Raw genomic sequence first — 24,090 nt, forward strand, 5'->3', positions numbered from 1 at the left:
TTTTCATACATAGATATTGATTGTTTTTGGCAATGTTTCCACTGCTATAATATTATTTGTCTCACTATTTGGTATGTAATAATGTCACTCACAACAGAATACATTACATTTTTAAGTTTACTTAAAATATTTCAACAAATACTATGCTGCCATTAACAGAATATACAAACTACAGGTCTGTTCATCTGTATGGTAAATATGATAAATGCTGTGATCATATTTGCAATGCCTTTGTTGCTTTGTGTACAATTTCTGCATCATTCTTCGGACCATATGTATTTTTTTTATTTAATGGCTTATGTAATGAACATTTGTGACAAGTTAAAATTGTGCATAGACTGGAAAATACCTTCCTTTTGTATCCATATTATGAGAAGGAAAGTTGCCACTCACCATATAGCGGAAATGCTAAGTCGCAGGTAGGCACAACAAAAAGACTTTCACACTTAAAGCTTTTGGCCAATGGCCTTCGTCAGTAATAGACACACATATGCCCCCCTCCCCCTCCACACACACACACACACACACACACACACACACACACACACACACACACACACACACAGATATATGCAAACATAACTCACAAACACAACTGCAGTCTCAGGCAAATGAAACCACACTTCAGTTGGTTAGAATGCACTCATGTGTGTGAGTTGTGTTTGTGTGAGTGTGTGTGTGTTTGCGTATGTGTGTCTATTGCTGATGAAGGCCATTGGCCGAAAGCTCTAAGTGTGAAAGTCTTTTTCTGGTGCCTACCTGCGACTCAGCGTCTCCGCTATGTGATGAATGGCAACTTTCCTTCTCATTCTTACATTCCATCCTGGATTTTTCCATTGTTTCCTTCCTTTTGTATCCAATGCACTACTTATTTCACTACCTGAGCGTGCTTTACAGACTGATTAATAAGTGTTAACTTCAACTATCTTCCATCCACACCTTCCAAACTCCACTCCTGCTCTCTGATAATGCTACAGGATCAGTTCTCTGGGGGAAAAATGATATAGTGGAAAGTCTGACCATACTAACAGCTTAAGAATTGTGTAATTGGAAGTGTTTGGGCCTTGAAAGGTATATAGCTGTGTCTGTTTACCACAAGTTTGTAACTTGTCACCAAAGTTCACGTGTTGCATTACTTTTGGCTCTGAAATGTTGCTCTTACCACTAGATTAGATTAATACTAGTTCCATGGATCATGAATACGATATTTCGTAATGATGTGGAACGAGTCAAATTTTCCAATACATGACATAATTAAGTTAATTTAACAACATACTTAAGTTAATATAACAACTTTTTTATTTTTTTGTGTTTTTTTTATTTTTTTATAATTTTTTCTTTGTTTATTTTTTTCTTTTTTTCTTAATTTATATATAAATATTCCTCTATGGAGTAGAAGGAGTTGTCATTCAGAAATTCTTTTAATTTCTTCTTAAATACTTGTTGGTTGTCTGTCAGACTTTTGATACTATTTGGTAAGTGACCAAAGACTTTAGTGGCAGTATAATTCACCCCTTTTCTGTGCCAAAGTTAGATTTAATCTTGAATAGTGAAGATCATCCTTTCTCCTAGTATTGTAGTTATGCACACTGCTATTACTTTTGAATTGGGTTTGGTTGTTAATAACAAATTTCATAAGAGAGTGTATATACTAAGAAGCTACTGTGAATATCCCTAGATCCTTAAATAAATGTCTGCAGGATGATCCTGGGTGGACTCCAGCTATTATTCTGATTACACGCTTTTGTGCAATAAATATTTTATCCCTCGGTGATAAATTACCCCAAAATATGATGCCATATGAAAGCAATGAGTGAAAAAAGGTGTAGTAAGCTAATTTACTAAGATGTTTCACCAACCTTGTGAACCTTCCATCTCAGTGCTATCATTGTTACAGAAGGTTATAATAGTGAACACCATCATATAAACAGACAAGTTAAATAAAACCCTTTGTGAAAAATAACTAAATGATGGCTTGAGAACATATTTGCATTAGTGTCATCTTATGCATATAGTTACTATTACGGTGTCTTAATTCAATAATTCACCTCAGTTTAATCAATGTAAGAACATGTAGAAAGTGGACTGCAAGCATTAAACTGTTTTTCTTCACTTTTATTAATAAAGAAGTTGTAATTGTGTAGGCAAATGCTACTAACCCTTTTATATTACAGTGTGGGCCACATACTCATCACCTGGCAATTGATATGCAACTATCCTTATTTCTACCATTGATGCTATATTTGTTGCATATGAATGCTGTAGCTGGAACAGTTGTTTTGTTCTCTATTAATGCAGTATCTACATGGTTGAGGTTCAGTAAAACTGTGGAGCATAACCTATCTATTGTCATATTCCACAGTGTCAAGTAAGTACCCCTGATACTAATAAGAATATTAGTGTAAAGCTATAAAAGTTGTTATGTGTGATTAACTTTATTTCACAAATAATGAGAGATAAAATATGATGAAAATATGGGATAGCAAAAATATGAAAGAAACTGACAGAGGAAGGAGGAAAATTTTGTCACAAAGTACTTGAAAACTATAGCAATTACTCTGCTGGCATCCTACTCTGTATTGTGACAGCCAACAACTGAGTATTAACCACTCACTCTTATATGAATGGAGTCTGAATTGCATAACAGAAAGCAGAGGGTAATGTTAACAGAGTAAACCATAGTAATAAAGCTAATTCAGAGAGATCAGATATGATACCCATCAAGAATCTGCATTTGACCTGTTCTTATTCGTGATCTACATAAAGAACCTTTTAAAGACCTTATACAGCTCATTGAAAACTGCAATCTTTCTTGGTGACATGAATATAATGTTCAAGACTGGCTGAGCTACATGCTAACAGTAGTAGAAACACAATGGTTATTAAGCATAATTGAGGAAGCAGGAGCTATTAGTTTTTTTTTCTTAAAAAAAGTAACAGCACTTTTATTATTAAAATAGCTTTATTTTTACTTATACAAACACATCTGTTTAATTATAGTTAATTATTAATACAGTCCACATAATTAGTTTTGGAGAGCTACTGTTGCCATTCCTCTTCAACGCAGGTTCTCCTACATGAGAGAATCTTTAAGTGAAACTTCAGAACATGATGAGAGACTGAACAATTCACTGGGGCAGTTACATCTTTTAGTCATGACAATTTGTAATGCAGAAAACAAATAATAATGACCTACACATTTCAGAGCAATGGCACAAAATACGTTGCTGACTAGAAGATAACAAACATTACTGAAATTAATAGGCCTGCCATTACAGAACAAAAGCACTGTAACAAATATGTCTGAAAAGGCCATGTGCAGAATTCCACTTTGGAGGGGTCTTGGTGCTTGCTTCTACTCGAGCTAGGAACTTGGGGTAAAAAGTTTTGATGTAGCCTGGGCCAGCAGCCATTTATGTAGACATTCAAACATCTGTCTTACTGTACCTATGCTATAGGATATTAAACTAGGGTCAAATGAGGAACTGGAGATGGCACCCTGCTTCTCCAGTTAACCCATAAAATTCTGCCTTTCTCAGAAAAATCTCATGGTTCACGCAATTGAATGCCTTAGAAAGGTCACAAAAAATTCCAGTTGGAGACATTTTATTATTGATTGATTCAAGAATTGCATTGGTGAAAGAATATATTGCATCTTCTGTTGAGATGTTTTTCTTGAAACCGAATTGACTTTTATTGAGAATATTGTATTTACTAAGATGTTCAAGAATCCTTCTGTGTACAAGTTTCTCGAGAATCTTGGAAAAACAAGTTAAGAGTGAAATAGGATGATAATTGGTTACTTCGTTTCTGTCATCCCTCTTGTACAATGGTTTCACCATTGCGTATTTAAGTCTATCAGGGACAATTCCTAGTCTCACTGATTCATTAAAGATGTGGCACAGGACTTCACAAATGAAAATGTGTGTGTGTTTCAACACTTTGATGGAAATACCATCAATACCAGTTGAGTTTTTGGTTTTCATAGTCTTTATTATCTTCTTAATTTCTTCAACAGTGACAGGAGGTATGCTAATCTGGGATGTTACACTAAGTCCACTTCTTTGTAAAAGATTCAGAGCCTCATTTATAGAACCATTACACCCTATTTTATCTACTGCAGTCAAAAAATGCTTGTTGAAAATTTTTGCAACATCTTCACCTTTATCAATGATATTCCCATTATGTCTAACTTCAATATTTTCTGCATCATTTGAGTAACTACCAGTTTCTCTTTTAATAATAGCCCAGATGCCAGAATTATCTATTTCTGATTTGATGAACATACTTTTTGCCTTTATCACAACTTCATTTAAGATCTTGCAGTACCTTTTATAATGAGCTCTTATTTCAGGATCATTAGTATTTCTCAGAGAAACGTAAAGCAGTCTTTTAGTCCTACATGATGTTTTTATTGCTTTTGTGAGCCACTGTTTGCTGGTATGGCCCTGGTACTTGTTCTTTGGAGTTCTTAGAGGGAAAACAGCTTCAAAGTGGCGCATAAATTCATTTATAAAAAGGTTTAATTTGTCATTGACTTTCAGTGCTCTATAAATTGGACTCCAGTCAATGAGTTGAAGATAACTGTTGAAGATCATAAGATTTTCATTATTAATTACCCTAAATGACCTTTTACAGACTTTGTCCTTCTTGTGTGGGCATATATCATTGATAGTTAGCAATTGGTCATCAAGGTCTGAAAGACCATTTAGGACTTGTTTCACTGTTGCATTGGTGTTTCTATTCTCATCAATGAAAATATTATCTATAAGACTTGAACAGTAGTTCGTAACCCTTATGGGGAAGTCTACCATGGGTGTGAGGTTATATGTGTTCATTATATGCAGCAGGTCAGCTCTACTACTATCATAATCTAGAAAGTTAATGTTAAAGTCTCCTAATACTACAGTATTTTTATTTTTTGAATAGCTATGGGATAGAAGAGATTTGAGTTGCTTAAAGAACATACATTGCTTCTCTGGTGGGGCCCTATACACTGTTACTACAATGAGTGACAGGGTCTTGGTGCTAATTTCTATACCACAAGCTTCAAAATGCTGATTAAAACAGTATTCTGTGAGCTCTAGAGATCTATACATTATATTCTTTTTTACATATATAATTACACCACCCTTCTGCACACTGTTTCTACAAAAGTGAGAGGCAATATGATAGCCATCTAGATTCAGCGTATTGATACTCTCCTTTACATGGTGTTCAGTAAAACAAAGGATATCAGCATTATCAATAGTATTACTATCACTAATATTCATTGTCAACAGTTCTAGTTTACTTCTTAGCCCCCTTATATTTTGATGGAAGATACACAGTTTGTCACATTTAGTATTGACTTTTTGAGGAAGTGAGTTGCTAGGTTTCAAGATGGGTGAGTTTTTGCACATGCTCATTAGATAACTGATCTTTTTCTGAGTGTCATTTCTGACTGCCTTACCTAAGTCATGGTTTTCCCCTTTTTGTTGCAAAACCATAAAAAATCTTGATTTAGTAAAGCAGGTTTTCTAGGCCTCAAGCTCCTCTTTTGATTGTAGGCTGCTGCAGGCCTTGGTGACACTACAGTAGTTTTAATGGAACACTGTGATCTAATTTTTGATCCTGCTGCAGTTAATGTTTCAGGTGCTGTAGTTAGCTGGCTGCAGTTAGCTGGCTCCTGAAGAGTTATAATATCAAATCAGTCATGAGGCTTCCAACTAAAATGTGCCATCTCATAAGGCCTATGAAAGATTACACACATCTCAGAGCTCCCAGCATTTACAGAATGCTGTATGATTGCAGACAGTATTATGCCAGGTAAACAATGTACAAAGTAGAAGAGCATTGGATTGAACAGGAGAGATGTTTGTGACAAAGTTATCCAGGGAATTCAGTGGTACCTGAACATGCTTTAGAAAATGAACATAAAATTATATCTGTTGACACCTCATCCCAGGGGCTACTGTTTTCTGGAATAGCATAATAAAAGAAGCTGCAGAAATCAAAATACATAATAACACCTTCAATAAAGACTGTGGCTTGCAGCTGAGTACAGCACGGAACCAGACAATCACAAAGTTAAAGTGGGCACAGCAGACACAAGATGAAAACGTGTTTGTATATAGTGATGGACTGTGCATCAATGACATGATGCTCAAGAATGTGGCTGTATAAGGCCAAGACCAGCAGTTACACCGCAATCATTTACTGCTTGATAATGATCAAGAAACACTCACCGAAAAAGTTGTAGATGCATAAGTGCTTTATTTAGCAGCAGGGAGCCTGAGAAAATTTTACTCTTTACTTTGTTTTGAATATCTTGGGATTTCCAGTTCCCCTGTTTGATGTCTCTTAGCAACCTGTAAACCCTCCACATGCATGTATAGCCTTCTTGAAAATTTTTTTTGCTTCTCATTAGTTGTGAAATTCACAGCTTGTTTCACATTCACTCCTGTTTATTAATTACAAGTGGCATTAGAAGCATATGTATTGGCGTGTAAGTTTAAGGTCCCTGAGAAGGCTGTGCGAGGTAGTATGCAATCAACTTTACCTAATGTTCTTACTGCAACTTCCATATAAAAATGCTTTGTTGATATTAGCTGCATTCTACCTGAAGATTATACCATAGTACAGTATGAGTGAAAGAATGCAGGCAACAATGGCTGCAGGTCATCATAGAGACAGAGATTTCCAAGTGTAAACCAGGAAAAACTGAGCTTTTTACCAATTTATCCATGTGCTAGAACCACCTGAATTTCTTATGAATTTGGGCATCTAAGAACATCACAAATGGAGCATCTCCCATTGTGTGCTCATTGGTCTCTACTTCCAGCATCTCTAACTCACATCTGGTTTTTTGGTACTGCTAACTGCTTCATAAGAGTAAGGATTAAACTGTCTGTTATAAAGCAGCCTATTCTATTATTCTCCTCACTGTATCTCTTATGGATGTGCTAAGGTCCTTTTTCAGTATATTTTTGTGATTAGTAAGAGCACAATATATCTGGTGAATTATTTATGCTGGTCAGCAATGATGCTAGGCCAAACACTGAATCTTGTTGGATATCATTCTGAATATAATTTTTGACCTTGTGTCTTCTGTTGTTAAGATATTACTTCATCTAAACAGAGAGACCATCTTTAATGTCATACCATTTTTGTTTCCTCATAGAATTTTATGATCTGTCCATCAAAGAGCCTTGGCAAGATCACATACAATGACAACAGAGTAGTTCCTCTTCACCATCATCAAGCTGGAGCTTGTAAGATAACATATTGCTTTTTCAGTAGTGACATCTTTATGAAAGCCAAACTGAGCTTCTGTTAAAATGTCATTTCTGGAAATGTGGTCCCTGATTTGGTTATTAGTTAGTTTCTCAAAAATTTTGGAGAACACAAGAAGGAGTGAGATGTCTCTACAATTAGATGACACTAAAAGATATTTGATGACACCAAATGACATAAGATTATATTTGATGACATGAAAGAATGTTAGATGACATTAAATGACATTTTAGACTAATAATTAAGGTCTATTTTGAATCAAATGTAATGTACATAACAACAGGACAGACATGATAATAAGCTCAAATGGTCTCTGCACTCTTCTCCACAATTAAATATTAAGTTATGTAGGACCCTGGTGTAAGCATTTTCGGGAAAGGTCTTCATCTTTGTCATACAGTAACAATAGGGTGCACATAACAGTTTGTATCACTGTCTCACTTACATTACTGAGGTTGATAATAGATGTAACACTAGGAATTCTCCTCCAGTTACCATGAAAACTGTCAATTTTTGATCAGAATAACAATCCCGATGTGAAATATTCTGATGAACATGTCAGTTAACTAATTAGTTTCATGTTTCATAGGCCACATTTGCAAAAATGAAACTTATGCTGGCAATTTACAGGCCTTGTAATTTAGCACATATTTCTAATAAAGAACTCACCAAAGAATATGCTAAGGTGAAACAACTTTAATGTATGTTTGAAAACACTCCTGTCTGATATTTCATTGCTGTGGACAGATTGTCATAGAATTTTATAGCTTTGTATTTCACTACTGGCTGCACCAGAAAATCAGTAGAAGGAAGTGCAGATAATTTTTGCTTCTAGTATTGTATTTATGAACATCCTTGTTACTCCCAAACTGCAATTGACTGTGGATGAAGAATGTCATCACTGAATAAATGGACTGTGAGGTTGTAGTTAATATTCCCATTGGCAAAGATAATTGACTGCAAAATGTACATCAATAAACCCCATACATAATTCTTATTAACAGTACATTCTTTTGTGCAGTGAAGATATTATGCTTAAGTGAAGAAATGTCCCAGTATATCATACTGTAGAACATCAGTGAATGGAATATTTGTAAAATATGTGTGATTTTTATGTCCTTAAAGGTGGTAGTTATTCTTCCAGTAAAATTAGCTGAACCTAAATATTTCAGCAGGTCTACTACATAGTTTTTACATTTTGAATTATGCATACCTAAAAATTTTGACGTTATTTTTTGTTGTACATGATACTAATTTGAGATGGGGTATTTATAACAGCACAAAACTGGATGAACTGTGTTTTTTCAATGTTTATAGCTATTTCATTTGTGCAAAGTCTGTTAATAACTTAAACAAAATATAATTTATTATTTTTCCTTTTGATCCTTCTTTGCTTGACTTGATAATATGCTCTTATCTTAGTCTTCATTTACAACCTACCCCAACTTATCCCTCCTTCCTTTGTGTAGATAGTTTTGTGTCTAGAATTACTCACATTCGAACTACCAGTTCTGGAAGCTCTAAAATGTTTACTTTTATTACAGCTTTAAAACAAACTATTGTATTTCATTTGTAACATATATGGAAGCTGCAAAAGAGTTCAGAGGTTTATTTGGGAGGTTCTGGTGGACTTAAACTTTGACCGAGGCTGTGATGAGTGCTAAATTGGATCACTTGACAAACATACTGCTCATGAAAGTCAGTGGGACTAGATTTAAGACTTGATCTCACTCACAGTTTTCACATGTCAGTAAATTTCATTACAGAACATATTCTGCTGTAGAGTGAAAAATTCATTCTCATATATTGTTCAAGCTTTGATCAACCTTAAAAACAATAGGAATGAAGTCTGCCCCCTTGGCTGGGAAGTCAGTGCATTTGACTGCCACACAGTGGGCCCAGGTTTGATTCCAGGCCAGATCTGAGATTTTCTCTGCTCAGGGACTAGGTGGTGTGTTGTCATCATCATCATCATTGACTCACAAGTTGCCCAACATGGCACCAACTGAAAAGACTTGCAACTCAATAGCCAAACTTTCTCAGGTGTGGACTTCCAGCTATCAATGGCATACAGTCATTTCATTTTTTTCAGTGTGAATGAAATTCCCTGCAATGAACTAGGAAACACCACTTTTTTTGTGAAAGAGTGCATTCAAGACAAGCAGTGGGGCACCTGAAGACAAGATGCACACACATGTACATAAGATGGAGAACATTATCTGCAGTATGTGCTTTTCCAAAAATATTGTAGATTACACTCTCTTAAAAGACAAGGTGCAAGGGTTCAGTTTCTGTGCAAAACATATTTTTGTAGGATTTCTTCAGGTTTTCCTGGATTTTTCAAAATGTCCTGCTTTTATGTGTACATATGTATCAATGCAGTGTGTACACTCACTCTGCATCCTATTATGCTCTTGTAGTAGAAGTACAATGTTCCAGAAAAACATTCAATCCAAAACACAGTTATAGACATGTGGGCACTACAGTTTCTCCTCACACTGTGATCCAGACCAATTGAAATTCCTGCTGTAAGCCATTGAATGCATCAAAGTCCTGTAATGTATGTATCATCTCCATTACAGTTGAACTGTACCATTCTTCCATAAAATACTACACTTCTCCCATCATATGCAACATTTATCTTATGAAGTGGATAGCTCTTACACATCAGTTGAGTCATTTGCAAACACTGTTTAGTTTCCTTATTTATGTATGCATCAGAATTCTAAATAATATAAATGGCCCCATTCATGTTCTATGTTGATCTACAAAAGGTGCTATTCAAAAGTGTTTATTTCTCTTCTTCTACTCTCTACTGCTTTCATTTTCCACATCACCTCTTGGGCTGTTCTCATTTAGGAAACCTGTTTGTCTACACTTCTCCTTATCTTAAGTCCTTCTCTCTCTCTCTCTCTCTCTCTCTCTCTCTCTCTCTCTCTCTCTCTCCCTCTCTCTCTCTCTCTCTCTCCATTCATTATAATTCTTTTTCATTTCATATTAATATATTTAATTTTGTCTATTGCTTGCCTCCTTAGGCCAGGCATTATTTTTCTAGATCTATTACTACTCTTAACCAATAACTGTCAACTGAAACCTTAACACATTATTAAACATTGGAGAATCTCAATCATTGCTGTCAAAATCCATTGGCCTTTTTTTCTGTTCATATTATTTGCCTTCTTTGATTCTGCCTGACACATCTGCCACTTTCACCACACTTTCTCATATTATTTTCTTTGTGCTTCACTTTTCCTTGTGAATATTATTTTGTTATGACTGTGATTTTACATTGGTTGGTCTACTTTCTGTAACTAACTGTTGTAGGCAATTTTGTGTGTAGCATTGCTAACATTCATTTTTCATTACTTATGAAAATTTTATAAATTAATAACTTTAATTTATTTTCAGGCCATCTCAGCTTTACAGGACAGCCAACATTATGTATGGACTGCCTCTTCCAAGGGCGTCACCCTACATTTTTGGAGTATTGTTAGGCTTTTACATGAAGAAAATGGAAAAATCTCTTAGGATTCCAAAGGTGGGAGTAAATTAGTAGATTACAACTAGATTACAACCAACAGATGTTTGCTTCAATTATTTCATGCATCTGTGCATTCCTCTTGCAGCATGTGTTGGAAGATAGGGCAGCAAGCTAATATATCACCTTGTCATTGCCATATTTTCGAGAAAAACAAGAATAATCCAAAATTAGTACTTATACAGGGTGTCTATGCCAAAATTCCCTGTTTTAAATGTGTTCCACATACTAACACTAAATGATATAACTTTATTGTATGTGAAAATAAGTTTAAAAAAATTACAACAATAAATCAAAACAGAGTCCCTGAGGTGACAACAAATCCAAACAGAGCCCCTGCAGTGACATAAAGAATGTTGAGTCTGTTTTTGGTTTCCATCCAGGTCTGATACAACACGTACAAAAGAATGGTGTCAAAGATTTCCACAATCCGATTATGAAGGTCTTGAATATCCCGTGCTGCAGTGCCGAACGCCCTCTCTTGATGTAGCACCATAGAAAAAGGTCCAATGGTGTGATGCCAGGAGAATGTGTAGCCCAATTCATGAGTGCACCTCATCTAATCCAGTGCCCTGGAAATGTTCCAGTTAGAGCTTTCTGAACATCCAGTGACCAGCGAGATGCAAAATCATCTTGCTGAAATCAAAGGTTTGGTTGCAAGTCTGCAACTTTGGGGGAAAGACAAAGATCTCTAGCATGTCTAGGTACGGTGTTCCTGTGACAGTTGTTTCAGCAAAGAAGAATGGTCCAATTATCGTGACACACATGAGACCACACCAAACATTCATTTTTGGGCTATTCATGCCTTTTCCCTGACACTGTGTGGATTGTGCACCCCCCAGATTCAAATGTTGTTCACAGTTCCAGTGACACAGAATGTGGCCTCATCAGAAAACATTACACTTGACAAGAACTTAGGATTTTGGTCGATTCGATTAAGCATTTCATATGCAAATTCGTTTCGTCGCTGCTTGTCATCAGGCTTTATGGCCTGCAGAATCTGCATCTTGTATGAATACAGACACAGATACTTTCCAAGGACTTTATGAACATTGCACAAGGCATCTGAAGTTCTCATGAAGTTGACAAACTTATTTTTGTGGACTTCATTGAAATATTTGGCGGATATTCTCAACTTGCTCTTCAGAGATCTGCTGACTTCCTACATGACCCTTTGCAAACCGACTGTGCCATGCTTCTGTGCTCTTGGCATCTGGTACTGCTTTCCTGTAAACACCACAAAACTGCCTTTGCACCATAACAGTGGATTTAAACTCTGCATACCAAAGCACAGTTTGTGCCTTCTCATGAACTGATGCCATTTCTGCTTCAATGAACAATAATTTAAGTGTGCCAGATGTTGAAAAATTTAGGCAGCAATAAGTCCTTCAGCACCCAACAGACAACTCAGACCTGAAACAAAGGACAATTTACTAATTTTAAGTTGCCTCACAAAGTAGGGAATTTCAGTATAGACACCATGTATTATCTTGACCTGCACTGCTGTGAAAAAAAATGTATTCATTACCTGCCTTTGAGTATTATAGATCATATTCTGACCTTTCACAATTTTAACTTATATTTCTGTTAGTGTAGAACAGATAGAGTACATGCATTTTTAGCTGACCAAGTGCTAAAATAATTGTGACAGATATAATGAAAACCTCAGCATTGTTAAAAGATATGCCAGTATGGTAATCCTTAAATCAGTTAATAAATCGAAGTTGGGAGCAAAACAGTTCTCTCTCTCTCCACTGCAATTGGAGCTCTGTGCATAAACACCGGATTACAACTCGAGAAGTATATATATGCTTCGTCAGGAAGGAAGGAAGGAGAGGGAAAAATGAAAGGATGTGGGTTTTAAGGGAGAGGGTAAGGAGTCATTCCAATCCCGGGAGCGGAAAGACTTCCCTTAGGGGAAAAAAAGGACAGGTGTACACTCGCACACACACACACACACATATCCATCCGCACATACAGACACAAGCAGACATATATGTGTGTGTGTGCGAGTGTGCAGATCTTGGTCTGCTTGTGTCTGTGTATGTGCGGATGGATATGTGCGTGTGTGCGAGTGTACACCTGTCCTTTTTCCCCCTAAGGGAAGTCTTTCCGCTCCCGGGATTGGAATGGCTCCTTACCCTCTCCCTTAAAACCCACATCCTTTCGTCTTTCCCTCTCCTTCCCTCTTTCCTGAAGAAGCAACCATCGGTTGCGAAAGCTAGTAATTCTGTGTGTGTGTTTTGTTCATTGTGCCTGTATGCCGGCGCTTTCCCACTTGGTAAGTCTTGGAATCTATATATATATAGATATAACTGCCTCTCATTGCACACAGACCCAGTCTCTCCCATCTACTCAATCTCCCACTTCCAGCTCCACTCCGCCCAACACCTCAAAATTCTAGTCAACACAATCTGGAACCACAACACCCCAATTCAGTAGTTAACCTTTCCTCCAAACCTCTCTCCCAATATATATATATATATATATATATATATATATATATATATATATATATATATATATATATATATATATATATATATATATATATATATATATATATGCACATGTATGTGCGGATGGATATGTGTGTGTGTGCGAGTGTACACATGTCTTTTTTTCCTCCCTAAGGGAAGTCTTTCCGCTCCCGGGATTGGAATGACTCTTTACCCTCTCCCTTAAAACCCACATTCTTTCGTCTTTCCCTCTCCTTCCCTCTTTCCTTAAGAAGCAACCATCGGTTGCAAAAGCTAGCAATTCTGTGTGTGTGTTTGTGTGTTTTGTTCATTGTGCCTGTCTGGCGGCGCTTTTCCGCTTGGTAAGTCTTGGAATCTTTGTTTTTAATATATTTTTCCCATGTGGAAGTTTCATATATATATATATATATATATATATATATATATATATATATATATAAAACAAAGATTCTAAGACTTACCAAGCGGGAAAGCGCCGGCAGACAGGCACATGAACAAAACACACAAACACACACACAGAATTACGAGCTTTCGCAACTGGCAGTTGCTTCGTCAGGAAGGAAGGAAGGAGAGGGAAAAATGAAAGGATGTGGGTTTTTCCATGTGGAAGTTTCTTTCTATATATATATATATATATAAAAAATAGAAAGAAACTTCCACATGGGAAAAATATATATATATAGAAGAATTGACTAAAATAGACTTAGTGAAAAAGTAATATGATATTAATCTTCATAGGTGTTAATTTTTTTTCTTTTCTTTTTTTTATGTATACTAAAATTTCTTTAGGTGACAGAATAAATTAAAGTCAAATAGTGTCAAATTTAGTGAACGGGCTGGATATTCCAGCAATTTATACTATGAAGTCCTCAGTTCTCTGTTGTCAAAGAAGACCCATGTACCGTTCACCAGTTATTATTTTACCCTATGTAAAGCAACTGATGAGAAAAAAAAATCCAGAAAGCACTAGTCATAACTTCTGCAGTGAAACTGGTTTCACCTTATTTGGTCTAGTCCAATAGCTCCACTCAACCCTTTTAATGCTATTCCATTTCTGACATGAAATAATGATCTCACTTCTCATATTTCCTTGAAAAATGGGACATTGCTAAGAAATTAGCTTTTGCACTTTTTAATAGGCAGCACTCAAAATAGGTGACATCTGCCTTGCACTAAGCCTTCTCATAATAAATTATTTCTGTAAAATGTATCATTGGTAATCTTTCTTCTAATATGCTTATGCTATCACCTATTTTACTCAACTTTCACTGCTAAATGTTCAGTATCATATGGTCATCTTCTTGGATTTTTTTCACCTGTCTTTGCCAATTTGTGTAGAGCTGCATGTGGCTTGCTTTCCAACCATCAGTTTCCCCTTCTTCAATCCTGTCATTCTCTCCCAGTTAATGTCCCCATGTCACCTTCAGTGTGTGTTGCTCAACGCTGGCTTCAGCAACTGTGCGTCACACACTTAGCCTGGGCATCTGTCTTCTCTCCCTCTCACATTCCTACCCCATGTGTGTGTGTGGGTGGGTGGGTGGGTGGGTGAGCATGCACTCATGTGCATATGTGCATGCCAAACAACAAAAAAGAACAGGAGAGAAATTAGCAGGTGCAGATGTAAACAAAATATAAAGGGGTAGGAAAGGGAGCAAGATTGAAGTAAACTTGCAAAAGAGTGTAAAAAGGAAAATATCTAAGAAACAGGCAAGTGATGGCAGAGAGTGTCCAGAATGTAAATAGACAGGGGATGAAGGAAGAATCTAAAAGGAAATAGAGCAATATGTATGTTACAAGCACATGGTAGATGGGAGTTAACAGGAGAGGTAGTTCTTATCAGAAAATTCAGAAAAATGACTTTAAATGTGTCTGTAGAGCTATACTCCGTAATTTATTCAGCAACAGCATACTGCTTGCGTGTGTTTTTTTAGCTGGCTGTCACACCACACCTCCAGCCCATAATATTCATAATTGTGAATGAACATTGTAGCTATAATTTAAGGAATTTAATAACAGTGCATTTTTTAACATTGTCTGCAGGTACTTGTGGCTACAGGGTGGATTGCTGCTACTGTATTAGCCAGTTGCTCAATCCTTTTGGCTAAAAATGTTTACAAACTGAGCTATGTATACAATGTATATGAGGCAGCTACTTTCGCCGCATGGGCTCCTCTTGCCTGGAGCAGTGCCCTTTGCTGGATTATATTGGCGTGCCATTCTGGTTATTCTGGTAAGAAAGATATCAATTGCAAATAAAATATCAAGAAAGAGTGAAACATGAGCTAAAACTTCAACAAACCTTATCGATTGGAAACTTTAGATTTTTGAGCTGGTATTACACATTTTCTTTAAGAAGACCTATCATCTAATGACATCACATTTCTACAACTGATGCTCTCAGAGACCTGCTGAACACACTCTGTGCCAATACCCTCCAACAGTTTCTAGAGGGGTGAGTCAATGGTGGAAGAAATTTTAATAACTGATATTTGCCAACAAGGGGAGAAGAACTGGTGAAGTACAGTTCCGTATCACCAGCATATGCCCTATGTTCTGTATCAAATAGTAAAACATTCAGAAATTGCTTGTGGAGTGACATCATCTTCAGCAAGAAAAGGGAACTACAGCCAACACATATTATAACAATGACTGACATTAATACAGTTAAACATAAAATGCTTGTTACGCAAGCTATGGAAATGCCACCAATAAGAAAAGCTTTTGCTGCATCACATGAAAAATAATAAAAAGAAAATCTCATGACAGCTTCAGCAGCAATATATGAGGACCCACTGAAAAATAATGCCTCAAAAATTTTTATTCTGTTCTCAAATCAGTTGAGGTATTATGCATGATGCATATTACTTGCTCAACTTTTCCCACTTCGCTGACGCAAGTTGCAACCCTCTGCCACTAGATGGCACTGCATTGTAGCATGTAACATGCTGGTCTGTAACATAATTATGTCCATGTGTGAGAAACATTGTGCAGTAATAGAGTTACTTATGGCTTAAAACATGCCTCCAATTGAAATCCATATAAGAATGACAGCTGTTTATGGTGATATTCCTTAAAATGATTCTGACAGGTGATTAAAGCTGGGTTTACCTTTTTGTCCCAAAAAGAGAGCATCAATGGAATACCACCATGAAGGGTCACAGACAATGAAGCACTACAATAAACTCTGCAAGGTACTGCAAGATCCTCAGAAAACTGAAAGCACCAATTCAAAGAGCTCGTTCACACACTGAGCACCCTCTCTTTCAGCATGACAATGCCAGACCACACACAAATGTTGCAACATCTACAACAATTCAGTGCCTTGGATTCACTGTCATCCTACACACAGTACCAACTTGATGCCATCTGATATTCATCTGTTTCCAAAACTTAAAAGAACAGCTTTGAGGACTTCACTTTGATAGTGATGAAGTGTGCAAGCAGAGGTGAGATTGTGGTTCCATCAAATCAGTCAAACATTTTACAGCAATGGCGTCAACAAACTGATCTCTCATTGGGAGAGATGCATTTGATGCCAGACATGAAGAGTTTTCACGTAAAAAATTTAGAGATATTACTTTCCAGCACACAGTCATACACGTAAAACATATTGAAATAAATGTTATTGTGCAGCAGATTTGGTCTCCTAGCAAAGACAAATTAAAATATTTCCCACAACATCTGAAAAAATGTATCACAAAAACCGCTCACTGCTGAAGTGGAAATGAGCAGCAAATTGTCATTTGGGATTGTTTTGGCCAGGAGAAAGCAGATGGCACACTATTTGCAGTCAGCCATCACCATACTATATAGTGGAGTACTCTTCTCAAAACACAAAATTTAGAAGACAGAGAAAGCATGAAGTGGCTGCCTTTACACCATACACTGCCACATCATCAAGTAGCATCAACTACATTTAATAGAAGCATAAGATGTAATGCCTATTCCACAAATTAGTCCAAATTATGTGACTTCTGAGAAGTGTAAAAGGTTACTGGATCTCCAAAAATCATGATTTCACCACATTCCTTGTCAATGCAGTGTGCTATGATTGGTAAAATGACCATAGCTGTGGAATGACACTGCCCTGAATACCAGTAGCACACACATTTGATTCAACTCAAAAAGTTGGCACTTAAGATACACTGCTTGGCACCTGGGTACATCAAGATTGTTGACCAAGTGGAAGTACTGACACAGACATCCAACTTTTGGGATCGAGTAAAGAAGACTGTTGGAATTAAAAAATAGCAGAAAACCTTATTAAAGCCCATCTCACAGGGAATAAGATTTGCCATAAGTCCATTAGGTGGCACCAGTTAGTGGGGATAGCGGACTTGCAAGCTGGAACTTTCACATGGGGTAACATGCAACATGGCAGAGTGGCAGACTTGCTATACTGCATGAATGACAATGCATGCAAGCCGGCTGCTCTGAAATCATTGCCAAACAATTACAAATAAACTATTTCGTAAAAATATTTGATTCACTCGTAACTCTTAGCCTCATTAACCAGCTTCAGTATGAACTGCCTAGCATTTTGTTAATGGTCATACTTACTGTGACATTATGAAATTAAGTAACCCACCACATGAAATTCTAATACAATGAAAAATATAAGATGCTATGAGTTTACATTTGGCCCATGTTAAGTCATACATTGCTGCTTATGAAATGTATGTTAAATTTTGCTTTATTCCCCAAGCTCAAAGAAGTGGATTGTATGTAGTGCATTCACTTCTGCACATGGGCACAAATAATATGCTATTCATAACATCCATTGTATCTCACATACAACTCCTGATATCAAAACAAGCTTCTGGCAAATGATAACATACAAAGAGGAAAGTATTTTTCCACATGTTTCATATGTGATACTTCAAACAATGGAAATTCCACACTGGAATATCAACAATGTAGGAAAAGACAGATTGCCACTTACTGTAAAGATGAAATGTTAAGTTGCAGACTGGCACAATTAAAGACACTTATACATAAGCTCTTGGCTACAGCCTTCAGCAGAGAAAGAAAGAGAAACACACAAGCAAGCACAACTCATACACAAATGACTGCCAACTCTGGCATCTCGGACCAGAATGCCCTGAATTCTGGCCCGAGCTGCCGGAGTTGGCAGTCCTGTGTGTGTGAAGTGTGAATAAATGGTGTGTTTCTCTTTCTTTTTTGACAAAGGCTATGGCCAAAAGCTTATATGGATGTGTCATTTAATTGTGCCTGTCTGCAGCTTAACATATCATCTTTTCAGTAAGTACAATACAACTTTTCGTACGTATATGAAACTTCCTTATATATCACAGTACACAAGTACCTACAGATTTTTCAGTGGCATAATGTAATTTTTTGGGACCACAACAGCTGCTGAAACCTTAGTTACTGAGTTTGCATTAACATAAGTGAGAATCTTACATGTTTATTTTATGTAAGAAATAAGTACACTCAAGCATAGTATAACAAAACAAAATGTCAGCAAATGTTGAAATATATTGTGAAATATTGTTACTGAGCTACTCTGTTGTTACAGAAAGCATCTTTGAATACAGCTAACAATCAATTTTGTAAAGTGAGCATGGGTTTTACTCTGTACTGATCTCCATCCTGTATTAGTCTTCCATAAGGGACTAAAAAAAAGTCAAAACCAAACTATACTGAAACACAGCTGACGTAAAAGCATTAAATGTTAAATATTTTTTTACAAAACTACATCAGCTTAATGGGCTACATCAGCTCAACCTTCACATGTATGTGAAGTGCAGAATACACAGGTACTGCACTGGAAGTCTTGCTTCTGACAAAAAGCAATCAAACTTCCTGGCAGATTAAAATTGTGCCGGACCGAGACTCAAACTCGGGACCTCATTCTGGAAACATCCCTGAGGCTGTGGCTAAGCTATGTCTCCGCAGTATCCTTTCTTTCTCAAGTACTAGTTCTGTTGGGTAGCTCAGTTAGTAGAGCAATTGCCCTCATAGACAAAGGTCCTGAATTCGAGTCTCGGTCCGGCACACAGTTTTAATCTGCCAGGAAGTTTCATATCAGTGCACACTCCGCTGCGGAGTGAAAATCTCATTCTAAAAAGCAATCAGTTGTACAGCAGTGTTGACTGGGTGCATGTAACAGTTGAGTTATTTATATGTCCTTGGTATGAGTGACTCTGATTTCCATAAATCATAATAGTCACTCATGTGTGTGAGAGAGATATGTATACAGGTGTATCTCTTGACACACTGCCATAAGTAGTACTTATCCTTTCCTCTTATAATCAATTTTTTACAACTTTTCCTTGCCTTGCTGAGCTCTAGGCACCTACAAATCAATCTTTGGTATCAGCTGCTCATTATTTCGGGATACTTACAGTATAAATAAGGAGTGCTGCAGGTTACATGGAGGGCAGAGAGAGGAGACGCAAGAAGGGGAGGGGGGGTGGGGGGGAGATAGCGGAAAAGGAGGGAAATAAAAAGACTGGGTGTGGTGGTGGAACGACAGCTGTGTAGTGCTGGAATGGGGAACAGGGAAGGTGCTGGATGGGTGAGGAAAGTGACTAACGATGGTTGAGGCCAGGTTACAGGAATGTAGGATGTATTGCAGGGAAAGTTCCCACTTGCACCATTCAGAAAAGCCGGTGTTGGTGGGAAGGATCCATATGGCACAGGCTGTGAAGCAGTCATTGAAATGAAGGATATCATGTTTGGCAGCGTGTTCAGCAACACAGAAGTCCACTTGTTTCTTGGCCACAGTTTGTCGATGACCATTCATACAAACAGACAGCTTGTTGATTGTCATTCCTACAGTGGTTGAAGCCTAGCTTGTAGACCACACAACTGGTTTCACAGGTAGCCCTGCCTTTGATGGGATAAGTGATGTTAGTGACTGAACTGGAGTAGGTGGTGGTGGGAGGATGTGTGAAACAGGCCTTGCATATAGGTCTATTACAGGAGTTTGAACCATGAGGTAAGTGATTGGGAGCAGAGGTTCTGTATGGACAGAGGAGTATGTTGTTTAGGTTCTGTAGACGGCAGAATACCCCTGTGGAAGGGGTACGAAGTATAGTGGGCAGGACATTTCTCATTTCAGGGCATGATGAGAGGTAATAGAAACCCTGGCGGAGAATGTAATGCAGTTGCTCCTTTCCTGGGTGGTACTGAGTTACAAGGGGTATGCTTCTCTGTGGCCGGACGGTGGGACTTTGGGAGGTGGTGGGAGACTGGAAAGATAAGGCAAGGGAGATTTGTTTTTGTACAAGTTTGGGAGGATATTTGTGGTCAGTGAAGGTTTCAGTGAGACCCTTGGTATATTCTAAGAGGGACTGCTCATCACTGCAGATGCAACGACCACAGGTGGCAAGGCAGTATGGAAGGGACTTCTTGGTATGAAACAGGTTGCAGCTGTCAGAGTGGAGGTATTGCAGGTGGTTAATAGATTTGCTGTGGATGGAGGTACTGATGTAGCCATCTTTGAGGTGTAGGTGAATATCTAGGAAGGTAGCTTGTTGGATTGAATAGGACCACATGAAGCAGATGGGGGAGAAAGTGTTGAGGTTCTGGAGGAATGTGGACAGGGTGTCCTCACTTTCAATGCAGATAGCACCCACTAATTCCACCATCCAGTTTTGTCTGCCATCCCCGTTCTTCATCTTAACCATCTTCAGACCTGCACACACAGTAATATATATTTATTATTATTATTTATTCTTTACTTTGATCCTTGTGACTTCTCGCTAATTTTAGTGAATTTTTGCCTTTTGCTCTTGTTAACTCCTTCAGGTTTCATTTTGTTTCCCCCTTTTTCATCCATTTCATCCTTTTCATGAATTTTCACATATATCTGGGGGTATTTTTGCGAAATTTTTCAGACTTAATTCTATATTATTTACATAATTTTTCGCCTTTTTCCACCGCCATGGATCCTTGCTCCTTCCATCTGTGTCAATACAGAAAAGTTTCCTTATCCCTAGCCAGATACCAGTCCCACTTATTGTTCCTGCATTGTTGCTTGGCTCATGGAATCCCCCCCCCTAATGGTCTTACCATCAAATTAACTATCTCTGGCTGCCACGCGTCCTTCCACAAAGCCCCCCACCTGTTCAGATTCGGCCAGGCCTTAGCCCTCACCAACGTAGTCCTGCAAAACCATGTCAACCAAGCCCAAACCTCCTAGAAGTACATTCTCTCCATCCAAAAAATTCCCCTGTTATGCAATCAGAAATTCCTGTAACACATAACATACACTGGAACTCTTGTCCTGCAGGAACTTGAGCAACATGCACAGTGCCACTTCAAAAAGCTCTCCATCCTGCTCACGTCTTACCCCAACCTTGGAGTACAACCTCCTCCTGTCCCCTCATAGCTGACAAACCCTGTCTTGCAGACTTACTACACTTACCCCACCCTCCAAAACTCCTTCCCACCACCACACAGAACCCAGAACCTAAACAGACCCACAACACAGCCATGAACCTTTCCACCAGAAGCCTTGGCCCCACAGAAATATCAGTTCTTTCCAAAGGCCTCACCTTTTGCCCCACTCACAAATTCAATCATGCAGGACTTCGTAAAGAGCGTATCTCCTTCTCCCAGTACCTACAGTGGGAACACTTTTTCTCCACCAACCCTACCAATCAGACTCAACCAAAGACCAATATTGAACATTTCCTGACTCAGTTCACTCCTCCATCAACCCATGATCCACCCCCACTGACCCCAAACCATCCCCTGCTAACTTTTCAGAATTTCTTAATCTCGAACCTTGCCTCACAATCATTCCCCAAATCTCTCAATATGCTAACTGACATTACACCCACAAAAAGAACTGCAGCCCACCATCTAAAAACTGATCCCGACCTTATAATCCTACCTGCGGACAAAGGTTCCATCACTGTTGTTTTGAACTGCAATGATACCTGATGGAAAGACTCTGCCAGCTGTCATGTACTTCCATCTATAAACCTTGCCACAGTTACCCCAATCCAGCAACCCAGCAGGCTCCCCAATTACTACTTAAATCCTTAGACCCATCCCAGAACATCTCCCCTGAGTCCATCTCTCTACTTACCCCTACAACTCCCCACACTCCTACCTTCAACATGCTTCCTGAAGCCCATAAACTTAACCATCCAGGAAGCCCCATTGTGGCCTGTTACTGTGCCCCCAACTGAAAGAATCTCTGCTCTCATAGACTAACACCTTCAACCTACCCACCTATATAAAAGATACCAACCATTTACTCCATCGACTCTCCACAGTTCCTGTCCTTTTACCACATGGTGCTCTGCTCACCACCAATTGCTTCTACTTTGAAGGCATTACCTACAACCAAATCCGGGGTACGGCTATGGACACTCCCATGGTGCCATCCTACGCCAACCTATTCATGGGCCATCTAGATGAATGCTTCCTAAAAACCCAGAATCCTAAATCCCTCACCTGGTTCAGATTCATTGATGACATTTTTGCTATCTGGATTGAAGGTGAGGACACCCTGTCCACATTCCTTCAGAGCCTGAACAACTTCTCCCCAATTTGCTTCGCCTGGCCTACTCAATCCAACAAGCCACCTTCCTAGATGTTGATCTCTATCTCAAAGAAGGCTACATCAGTACCTCTGTCCATATCAAACCTACTAACCACCAGCAATACCTACACTTTGATAGCTGCCACCCATACCATACCAACAAGTCCCTTCTGTACTGCCTAGCCACCCATGGTCATCAAATCTGCAGTGACAAGCAGTCCTTCTCGAGATGTATCAAGGGTCTCACTGAAGCCTTCACTGAGCGTAATTATCCTCCCAACCTTGTACAAAAACAAATCTCCCATGCCTTATCTTTCCAGTCTCCTACCACCTCCCAAAGACCCACTGTCCAGCCACAAAGGAGCATTTCCCTTGTAACTCAGTACCACCCAGGACTGATGCAACTGAATTACATTCTTTGCCAGGGTTTCTATTACCTCTCACACATCCTGAAATGAGAAATGTCCTGCCCACTATACTTCCCACCCCTTCCACAGTGGTATTCCACCGTCCACCGAACCTACACAACATACTCGTCTGTCCATACATAACCTGTGCTTCCAATCCCTTACCTCATGGCTCAAACCCCTGTAGTAAACCTAGATGCAAGACCTGTCCCATACACCCTTCCACCACCACCTACTCCATTCCAGTCACTAACATCACCTATCCCATCAAAAGCAGGGCTTCCTGTGAAACCACTCATGTAGTCTACAAACTAAGCTGCAACCACTATGCTGAATTCTATGTAGGCATGACAATCAGCAAGCTGTCTGTTGACATGAATGGTCATCGACAAACTGTGGCCCATAAACAAGTAGACTACCGTGTTGCTGAACACGCTGCCAAACATGATATCCTTCATTTCAATTACTGCTTCACAGCCTGTGCCATATGGATCCTTCCCACCAACACCAGCTTTTCTGAATGGCGCAAGTGGGAACATTTCCGTAACCCTCCTGACCTCAACCTTCCTTAGTTACTGTCCTCACCCATCCAGCTCATTCCCTGTTCCCTTTCCAGCACCACACAGCCATCATTCCACCAACACACCGAGTCTTTTTATTTCTCTCCTTTTCCACTAATCCCCCCCCCCCCACCTCTTCCCTGCCCTCTGCCTAACCTGCAGCACTTGACTGTCTTTCAGCCCCACAATTCTATCCCTCCCCCTCCCCATTTCAGCCTCCTCCTTACTCCCACCCAGTCACCACTCCTGTCATACATTGGTGCTGCTGCTCACATGTGAGAGTCTTTTTGTTGTGTCTATCTGCAAT

General features: G+C 38.6%; 1 protein-coding gene across 1 annotated transcript in view; it reads left to right on the top strand.

Annotated features, from left to right (window-relative positions):
- LOC126281971 (nose resistant to fluoxetine protein 6-like) overlaps positions 1–24,090 on the top strand; it is a 316,561-nt gene that overhangs the window by 283,020 nt on the left and 9,451 nt on the right. The window contains exons 10-12 of the mRNA XM_049981346.1: positions 2,175–2,368; positions 10,684–10,813; positions 15,334–15,523. Coding sequence (XP_049837303.1) covers positions 2,175–2,368; positions 10,684–10,813; positions 15,334–15,523 — 514 coding nt within the window. The remainder of the gene's footprint in view (positions 1–2,174; positions 2,369–10,683; positions 10,814–15,333; positions 15,524–24,090) is intronic.

The sequence above is a fragment of the Schistocerca gregaria genome, chromosome 7 (genome assembly GCF_023897955.1).
Source record: "Schistocerca gregaria isolate iqSchGreg1 chromosome 7, iqSchGreg1.2, whole genome shotgun sequence".
NCBI classification, from domain to species: Eukaryota; Metazoa; Arthropoda; class Insecta; order Orthoptera; family Acrididae; genus Schistocerca; species Schistocerca gregaria.